Source organism: Benincasa hispida, chromosome 7 (genome assembly GCF_009727055.1).
Source record: "Benincasa hispida cultivar B227 chromosome 7, ASM972705v1, whole genome shotgun sequence".
Lineage (NCBI taxonomy): Eukaryota > Viridiplantae > Streptophyta > Magnoliopsida > Cucurbitales > Cucurbitaceae > Benincasa > Benincasa hispida.
Window position 1 is genome coordinate 35,460,450 of NC_052355.1, and position 10,057 is coordinate 35,470,506.

At 42.4% G+C, this 10,057-nt stretch overlaps 2 protein-coding genes across 2 annotated transcripts; both read left to right on the forward strand.

Moving 5' to 3' along the window:
- The first annotated feature begins 1,070 nt into the window (after nucleotides 1-1,070).
- On the forward strand, nucleotides 1,071-2,938 carry LOC120081070. The gene is made up of 2 exons (XM_039035748.1): nucleotides 1,071-1,419; nucleotides 1,503-2,938. Exons 1-2 carry the CDS (start codon nucleotides 1,071-1,073, stop codon nucleotides 2,936-2,938), a joined length of 1,785 nt encoding a protein of 594 aa, XP_038891676.1.
- A 3,559-nt stretch (nucleotides 2,939-6,497) lies between these two features.
- Nucleotides 6,498-7,070, forward strand: LOC120081071. Its single transcript, XM_039035750.1, has one exon. The coding sequence runs from the start codon at nucleotides 6,498-6,500 to the stop codon at nucleotides 7,068-7,070; it is 573 nt and encodes a 190-aa protein (XP_038891678.1).
- The last annotated feature ends 2,987 nt before the right edge of the window (nucleotides 7,071-10,057 follow it).

Here is a 10,057-nt window from a genome sequence, read left to right on the forward strand (position 1 = left end):
TGTGTGTTCTATTGCATATCTCTAACGCACCATTGCATTACAATCACATAAACGCATCAAAGCATCAACGCATCATTTATACTTAGAACTTATTCTTCCAATTTATTTTATACAATACACTCCTAGTGCGAATCACGAAAGCAATGAACAAGTTTTTGGCGCCGTTGCCGGGGATCAGAAACAAAACTTACCAGAAATTTCGTTGTATCTTTTGTAGGAACACTTCAGTCGAGGGAGTATTACAAGCCAAGCCTAAGCTTGTGAACATTTATGGGCAGGGAGAGCACTCCTAAATTCATATACGACCCCGAGATTGAAAGGACCTTCCGACGTAGAAATCGATCTAATCGTCGTCGAAGGTTGAGGCAACAACTTCTCAGACAACAAAACAGGCAACAAGCAATGGCAGACAATCAGGCAAATCAGAACTTAGATCAGCAACTAGCTCATGCTGCACAAAATCCGATCCTAATGGCGAATAGTAGCACGCATCCCCTGTATTGTATGATTTCTCTCCAGAAATCATATACCCAATGCCAGATGGGACGAGGTTCGAGATGAAATTTGTAATGCTTCAAATGCTCCAGACTGTTGGACAATTTGCGGGTGGTCGTGTTGAAGATCCTCACGCCCACATGAAGCGTTTCCTGGAAACGTGTAATTCATTTGTGATTCCTGGAATCACCCCAGAGGCGATCAGGCTNCACATGAAGCGTTTCCTGGAAACGTGTAATTCATTTGTGATTCCTGGAATCACCCCAGAGGCGATCAGGCTGTCTTTGTTCCCCTATTCTTTGCATGATGACGCAAAACATTGGGTAAGCTTACTAGAGCCTGGTGAAATCACCACCTGGGAGAAGTTGGTGGAGAAATTTATGCAAAAATACTTCCCACCTACCACTAACACGAGGAGGCATCGAGAGATTATGAACTTTGAATAAGAAGAAGCTGAAACCCTAATCGTCGCATGGGAGCGTTTTAAGAGTTTGGTCAAAAATTGACCGAACTATGGACTACCACTAACTATCCAAATGAAGACTTTTTATGGTGGATTGAATAGAGCATCGCAGATGGCAACAGACGCAGCGGTGGCTGGTGGAATTATGGATAAATCTTACACTGAGGCTAAAGAGATATTAGACCGCATTGCTATACCCAACATGGAATGGATGGACGATACGTATGATGGAAGAGACGACAGGAAGAAGAGATCTCAGAATGTTAATTCTATCGATTTCAACACAATAGCCACACTTTCTGCACAAGTGGCTACGATGACCAGACTTTTGCAGAACATATCGCTAGGAAACGCATCAAATCAGCAGAAGGTGAATCAAGTAGAAGCATTCGGGCAGCCATGGTTAGCTGTATGGGCTGTGGAGATCCTCATTCTTATGTTGAGTGCCCACAAAACCCACAGTCAGTATGCTTCATTAAAAACAACCCATTTTCCAATACATATAATCCTAGATGGAGAAACCATCCAAATTTTTCTTGGACAGGAGGAAATCATCAGGAGCACCACCCAAGGGCGAACCAACAAAAAAGGCAGGGACCGCTACCTGCATTTCAACCAACGCATCAGCCACATCAACAGTCCTTTAATAGAGAAGGACAGACATCAAGCTCAGGATCTCCACTTGAGAACCTATTAAAAGAGTATATAGCCCAGAATGATGCGTTGCTGAAAAGCCAGGCGTCGTCTATCAGAAACCTGGAAATACAGGTAGCACAGATAGCGAGCGAGTTGAAAAATAGGCAGCCTGGAGTTCTACCTAGCAACACTGAAACTCCTGGAAACAACAATGGAAAGGAGAAATGTCACATGGTGACTTTGCAAAATGGAAAAGCTCTTGAAGAAAGAAGAATGAATCCAAGAAATAGCAGTCCTTCAAAAGAACGCAACACACGTTCAATAGCAGTAGAAGATCAAGAAGAAATAATGCTTGAGACCACAAACCATTCAAAACCTAGTACGTCTAATGTGGAAAAACCTGTAGTGCCGCTGAACACACTATTCCCTAGACGTCTGATGAAGAAGAATGATAAACAACAATTCAAGCGCTTTCTTGAGCTCCTAAGGCAATTGCATATCAACATTCCACTTATAGAGGCCTTGGAGCAAATGCCAAAATATGTAAAAAAATTTAAGGATATTTTAACGAAGAAAAGAAGAGTCGGCGAGACGGAAGTAATTGCACTAACACAGGAGTGTAACGCGTTAGTAAGCAACAGTCTACCCAAGAAACAGAAGGACCCTAGAAGCTTCACAGTTCCATGCTCGATAGGACGGTTGGATGTGGGACATGCGTTGTGCGATTTGGGAACTAGCATTAATCTCATGCCACTCTCAATCTTTAAGAAATTGGGAATTCGCGAAGCACAACCCACTTCTATTACTCTTCAACTTACTGACAGAACAATCAAATACCTTGAAGGAAAGATTGAAGACATTCTGGTAAAGGTTGACAACTTCATATTCCCAGCAGACTTTATTATCTTGGACTATGAAGCAGACAAGGATGTACCAATTATCCTTGGACGCCCCTTTCTATCTACTGGGAAAGTTTTAATTGACGTGCATAAACAAGAATTAACTATGCGTGTAGATAATCAAGAGGTGAAGTTTAATGTGTTAAACGCATTAAATTTCCCAAATAGTGAAGATTGTCAGCTGAACAGTATAGAGTTACCTGAAGAAGAAGTGACCTATGTATGCGAGGTCCTCGCGTTGGAGGAGAACCTAAAAGAACCAGAGCCGCCAAGTCTGAGTGAGCGGCGGATGAAACCAATGCATCCATCACTAGAGGAACCACCAAAACTTGAGTTGAAGACATTACCTAGTCACCTGAAATATGCCTTCCTTGGAACAAACAAAACTTTACCTGTGATCATTTCCGCGAATCTTACTGAGCCTAACGAGCACTCTCTCTTGTAGATGCTGAAAAAGCACATGTGTGCAATAGGTTGGACGCTAGCAGATATCCATGGCATCAGCTCATCTTACTGCATGCATAAGATCAAGCTGGAAGAAGGGAAGTCGGGATCGATTGAGCCTCAAAGAAGGTTGAACCCCATAATGAAGGAAGTGGTCAAGAAAGAAATCTTAAAATGGCTGACGCGGGAGTGATCTATCCTATATCCGACAGTAGCTGGGTAGCCCTAGTCCAATGTGTTCCCAAGAAAGAGGGAACAACTGTGATAGTCAATAGCAATAATGAACTCATTCCTTCGAAGACTGTCACGGGCTGGCACATCTGTATGGACTATAGGAAGCTCAACGCGGCAACTAAGAAAGACCACATCCCTCTTCCTTTCATTGACCAAATGCTTCACAGACTTGCGGCAACTAAGAAAGCTCAACGCATGCATCCTAGAGATAGGTTTTGTACGATGTGAGGAAATAAACCTTGTGCTGAATTGAGAAAAATGTCACTTCATGGTGACTGAAGGAATTGTCTTAGGCCACAAAGTATCTAAAGCTGGGTTGGAAGTAGATGAAGCCAAGATAGATGTCATAGATAAACTTCCACCACCATCAAATGTTAAAGCTCTACGAAGTTTCCTAGGGCATGCTGGCTTCTATCAAAGGTTCATTAAAGGATTTTCTCAAATTGCGCAACCTCTGAGCACATTACTAGAGGCAAATCGACCCTACGATTTCAATAAAGACTGTTGTGACACATTTGAAACTTTGAAATATGTGTTGACTACAGCTCCGGTACTAATAGCACCGGATTGGACGCAGCATTTTATTCTCATGTGCGATGCGAGTGAGGTTGCAGTAGGAACAATGTTAGGGTAGAAGAAGGGAAATTTGATACATCCCATCTCTTACGCGTCCAAGACACTAAAGGACTCTCAGGAACACTACACGACCATGGAAAAAGAAATGTTGGCTGTAGTGTTTAGCATCGAGAAGTTCAGATCTTATCTAGTTGGTGCGTCAGCCACCATCTACACAGATCACTCAGCCATAAAGTTCCTGATGAGTAAAAAGGGCGTAAAGCCAAGATTAATAAGATGGGTGCTGCTGTTAAAGGAATTTGATATTGATATTCAGAACAGAAAGGCAACCAAGAATCAGATGGCTAACCACTTGTCCAGGCTAGAAAATCAAGAAATGCAAGATCAAGAAAGTGAAATCAAGGATGCATTTCCTGATGAAAGCCTGTTCCAAGTTGAATTCAGGGAACCTTGGTACGCGGACATAGTCAATTATTTAACTACCAAGCAATTCTATAGAAACTTCAACTCTCAGTAAAAGAAACGGTTAGTACATGACAGCAAATTTTATTTTTGGGATGAACCGTTTCTCTATAAACAAGGCCCTGACTCTATAATGCGTCGATGTGTTCCAGAGGAGGAGATATAACGCATCTTGGCTAAGTGTCATGACTCTCCTTTCGGAGGGCATTTCAGTGGGCAAAGAACCGCTGCGAAGATCCTTCAAAGGGGACACTCCTGGCCCACCCTCTTCAAAGACGTGAGGGAATTTGTTCATAAATGTAACCCCTGCCAACGCACCGGGAATATTTCTTCAAAGGACGCAATGCCCTTAAACAATATTCTCGAAGTTGAGTTGTTTGATGTTTGGGGTATTGATTTTATGGGACCTTTTCCTCTTTCCTGCAACCAACAATACATCTTACTTGCAGTAGACTATGTATCAAAGTGGGTAGAAGCAGTAACTTGTGCTAGGAATGATGCATCCACCGTTTCTAAGTTTCTTACCAGGAACATCTTCACATGATTTGGAACGCCAAGAGCCCTAATAAGCGACGAAGATACGCATTTCATTAATCGCATCATATCTAAATTACTTTCCAAATATAATGTTAGGCATAAGATCGCTACTGCCTACCACCCACAAATGAACGGTCAAGCTGAAGTATCCAATCGAGAAATCAAATCTATCCTGGAAAAAGTTGTCAATGCATCGCTGAAGGACTGGGCACAGAGGCTGGATGAAGCGCTCTGGGCCTACAGGACTACCTACAAGACCCCCATAGGTATGTCTCTATACTCTCCAGTATTTGGAAAAGCTTATCACTTACCTTTAGAGTTGGAGCACAAGGCTTTTTGGGCAGTTAAGAAGCTAAATTTCAACTTGGACGCCGCGAGCGCTCAACGCAAACTTCATCTCAATGAGCTTAAGGAGTAGCGATTGAACGCATACGAGAACAACAAGCTCTATAAAGAGAAGATAAAACATTGGCACGACCAACGCATCAGTAAGAAAGAGCTTGTTGTTGGCCAAAAAATTCTATTGTTCAATTCACGTTTGCGTTTGTTCTTAGGGAAATTAAAATCCAGATGGTCAGGACCCTTCATCATTAAAACAATCTTTCCATATAGAGCAGTGGAATTAACACAGGAGGATGGCACCAACGCATTCAAAGTAAGTGGCCAAAGAGTGAAGCCATACTTTGAAGTTGGCCTAGAACGTCAAAAGTCATCTCTCGCACTACGCGAAGCCAGCTGAGGCCTACGTCGAAGCATCCCTGCATTCGCATCGATATATATTCCAGGGACGCTTCCTCTTTCCTTGTTCTTTTTGCATTCTGTATTTTACCTATGTATTTGAGTTTGTTGGTTTGATTGTCTGTGTTTTAAGATTGATTGTTTCTTGTTATTGTTTTCATAAGTTAGAAATTTTACTTGTTTTTTTTTTAAAAAAAAAAAGGTGTATAATCGAGATGGGAATAACGGACGCGTCAGACTTAAGTCTAACGCATGGCCCAGTTGAAGGGACGCGTCTCGAAAATACAAAGCACTCGAGTGCTTAAAAACCCAAGAACGTCCTTTCAACTTCGCATGTATTGCGGACGTTAGGCGTCGCCTGACGTCACCCCACTCTCTCTCCCATCCTATATAAGATGAAACGCTTCGTTTTCTTCTTCCTCATTTCCCACTCAAGCCATCTGTGAAAAGAAAAAGAAAACCCTACCCCTCTCCGTTTAACTCACCGTCGATCTGCTCGAATGTCTCTCCGGCCACAATGTCGTCTGTATCTGATAGTCAGAACCAAACCATGAGTTTCGGAAATGACTCGCCGATAAATTCCTTTTTCTCATCCTCTGTTTCGACTTCACCTCCCCCAAGCCCTCGAAAAACCTCAAAACCCTCTGTACAAATCAAACCTACGCACGGTGGAGCAACCTCTACCTCCTAGCGGCCGTCTCGGTCGAAGCCTATCACAACATCCACAAAACCTCCTTCGAAGCCCACCAAAGCCATTACAACCCTTCCTGCAAAGACTCCTCAACCAAAACCCAAAGCTACCCCTAAACCAAAGCCCAAAACCCCTTCGAAACCGAGGCAGCGTCCGTCATCTACGACCTGTCTCTTATACACATCTAGATGTGTATAAGAGACAGGCTACCAATAAGCCCTACACCAAGTCTGCACCACCACCATCCATTCCTAACATAACCCCAGTGGGTGCAACACATGACCCACTTCTAGCATACCTTCACAATGCCCCATCATCAGCCATGCGTCCACCGTCCCCATTTTCAATCCAACCCTTAGCCACCATCTACCCAGTCGCATCAGATGCGTCAAGCCAACCGCCGCATTCACCCATCGTCATATCATCATCTGGGTCGCCTCATACCCCAACAGACACCCCTCCATTTACTCCACCTAGACCCCCCTCTGACAGTCCTGCGTCAGAGCGTAACCTTGAAGAGTTGGTGGAATTGGCTCGACTGAATGAGCAGGAAGTATTTGAAGCCATTTTGGCAAGCCTCAATCAAGGCCAAGAGGAAGAGCAAGTGATACATTCCGACCCACCTAACGCATCACTTGAATTGGACGAAGCAGAGCGGTATGCTATGATGCTCGAAGCAGAATTAGAAGAAGAAGAAAGAAGATTTGGCCCTAACGCATCTCAATCACGCCAAACCGACGCGAATGAAGGGCCCTCAAAAGAAAAGAGAGTGACAAGGAAAAGAAAATTAATATTGGAGGAAGAAGATGAGCAATCAACATCCAGCCCTGAGGATGCAATGCGTGGGACTTGCTCTAGACATGACACATTAGAGAAGGACTTGGAAGAGTATTAGCCCGCAAGGCAAGGGCGAAGGAAGACAGCTCTCCAAAGGGAATTGGAGAATGAATTGAGAGAGCTAGCACGGGAAGCCAAAGAACACGCGACGGGCAAACGCAAGGTAACTGATGTGTTACTTAAGAAGACCTTGGGAAGAAAGCGTCAATTCAGTGATATACTTGTAGAGAAAGGCTTCTTTCCCGAGTGCCACCCATTGCCAGTATACATAAGAGAAACCATAAACGCAATGGGTTGGGGTCAGTTCTGCGTTGTGCACACAAGAATTTAGCCCAACCTCATCCGCAAGTTCTACAGCAGTGAGTTTGACATGGAAAAGAATACAACATTTGTTGATGAGGTATTAGTGCACTTCTCAGCCGACAAGATCAATGAAGTGTTCAATATCGATAGTAATCCAAACGCAGAAGGTAACCGCTTCTTGGAGTAACCAACGCCGAGCCAACTTGAAGATGCGTTAAGAGTGGTAGCCAAGCCTAGAAGGAAGTGGAAAACATCTAGAAATGGAGCAAAAATGCTAGCTTCCAGGAAATTAAACCCAGATGCAAATCTATGGTATTATCTGATCAAGAGGAGCATCATGCCTTCAACGCATGATGAAACATTGTTAAAAAAAAAACGTCTTGGCTACTTATTGTATCATGCAGTGCATCCCTTTAAATGTTGGAAGAATAATAAGGGATCAGATCAAGGCCATCAAAACCAAACCAAGAGGACAACTGTATTTTCCATGGCTGATCTGTGCATTGTGTGAACGCGGGGGCATCCCTCTGGGGGATGATCATGAAGAGATCGACGGTCTGATGGACATTAAGTTAATCAGGTGTTTACTTCGTGGTTCACCGCATCAGCCTGTCTTGCCTCCCAAAGAAGTGGCAACCAGACCTCGATCATCTAAACGCGCCTTCAAAAGAAGACGAGTTCAGATAGTTGAACACAGCGATAAAGCTTTAGAGCATGAAGATTACGAAGCAAAGCTTGAATTTATGAATGAAGAAGCGCGGACAACCCTAAACCTCACTCTCCATGACTCACCAGTGGCCCCGCTAGAAGGGAGTCTTGATCAAACGCACCAAGAGCCTACTTACATAGATCAAGACATCCCTTGTTCCCTTCCTTCGCCCTCACCAAGTTCAATTCCCGATTTTGTGCCTCCTCCAACCATCTTTGAACCAACTGGGTTAGGATTGAGTAACGTAGTAAATTTTGAAGACCCAGTTGGAAGAAGTGAAGAACCAGCACTACCTCAAAGCAACACTGACCTAGAAGAGTTGAAAACTTTCATCAGTGATCAGCTCAGACCATTGGTTGCGTCCATCGAAGGTCTTCAACAACAAAACCAGGTTCTAAGAGATTACCTAAGGCAGCAAACAAGACAGATGCAAGACCAATTCGTTTATACGACGCAGTACATCAATCAGGTCTTGGTTGGAATGTTTTCCCTAACTCCATTACCTGCCCATCTTAGAAATCCCTTGTGCTTTATGGATGAAGACCCTGGAGAAGAACGCAGGGATGACGCGCCTGCACAATGAAGTTTTTGGGTGTTGGGTTATTTTTGTATTTTGATTTATTTGATCTTTTGTATTAGTTTGACTTGCTTGTTTATTCTATGTTATTCCATGAAAATGAATGAGAAATTTCTATCATTTTGTTCCTTGCGTTTGACTTTAGCATACTTTGTTTTTGTTCTTTAGATATTTTCTCAGTCTTGTGCCTTGCCTCTCAATGATATCAACAATATGAAATCTATAAGTATAGAGTAAGCGTTAGGAAAATTAACAAAGCCTGAACTTCTCTGAAAAAGACTACATGTTTCCTTTCTAACACATGCAAGCTCTAAATCAAAACTCCTTTCAAATTCTCAAAGCCTTTTTGAAATTTTGTTTCTCTTTTAGCAATGAGGATTTATCTCATCTCCAAATTTGGGGATGAGGGAAATCCGAGTTAAGACGCATCAAATGAGTACATCAAAAAGAAAGGGAACAAAATAAAAAAAAAAAATGTTAAATGCAACTTTGCTGTCATTACTTTAAAAGAAAAACCTCAAAGTGACATGAGTTAAAAGTTGGAACAGGCACTTAGCCGTAGTTGGATGCTCGCATGACACCCGTAGGGGCAAGTCAAAATGAAGTTAAGTCTCCTAGACCAATGCGTCCCATAGAACTCCTTTATCTAGTCTGAAGAAATTGTATCTTGAAACGCCTGAATATTAGATATGAGTTTAGTAACGAAGGGTTCTCACCCGTAGTTGGATGCTCGCATGACACCCGTGGGGGCAAGCCAAAACGAAAGTGGGATACCTGGAACAATGCATGGATAATTGAAAATTCATAATTTTATTTTTTTTTTATCCAGCATTTATCTTAAAAAGAGCATCTAACGCATTGCTGATTTAGAAAAAATAGGAATGTTTTGAGAAGCGAAAGAAGTTGTTGATAAAAGCTTTGCTGCATCTGAAAATAAACATTATTTCTTTTAGAAAAGAGTCAATTTGAGTTACATTTTCCAAACTCTTATCTCAAGCTTATGACTGAATATGATGAGAGGCAAACTCTGCACACTTAAGACAAGGGAGATAACAAAGAATTATTTTGGAATGCTTGAGGACAAGCATTGTTCAAATTTTGGGGTGGTGATAACTTGTAGAAATACAAGTTTTTTTGCTCTTAAGTTAGAACAACTGAGGTTTTAATGATAAATTCTCCTCATTTTTAGAAGAAACACATGGAATTACTCAAACAATAGCAAACTCATGCAAAAGAAGTTTTATTACTAAATACTGCGGCACTAACACGTTATATTGCAGAATTTCAACAAGAACCTAATGCATGAGTAAGAAGTGTTGCAGGCAAAATTTCTAACGCATGCGCCATTCGTCGGAGCGAATTCAACGCAGAGAAGATTCATTGATGCAGGCTGTTTGTGTCAAATCACCACTTGCAAGTATGGGCACCTGCAGCAGGTGGCATCTGAAAAGCTTCT

What these genes read in the sequence shown, in the direction of transcription:
- LOC120081070 (XM_039035748.1), top strand. Translation starts at nt 1,071, where the DNA reads ATGGCAACAGACGCAGCGGTGGCTGGTGGAATTATGGATAAATCTTAC. An exon ending in GAGTGCCCACAAAACCCACA is followed by an intron (nt 1,420 to 1,502) that starts GTCAGTATGCTT and finishes TTTCTTGGACAG; the next exon opens with GAGGAAATCATCAGGAGCAC.
- LOC120081071 (XM_039035750.1), top strand. Translation starts at nt 6,498, where the DNA reads ATGCGTCCACCGTCCCCATTTTCAATCCAACCCTTAGCCACCATCTAC.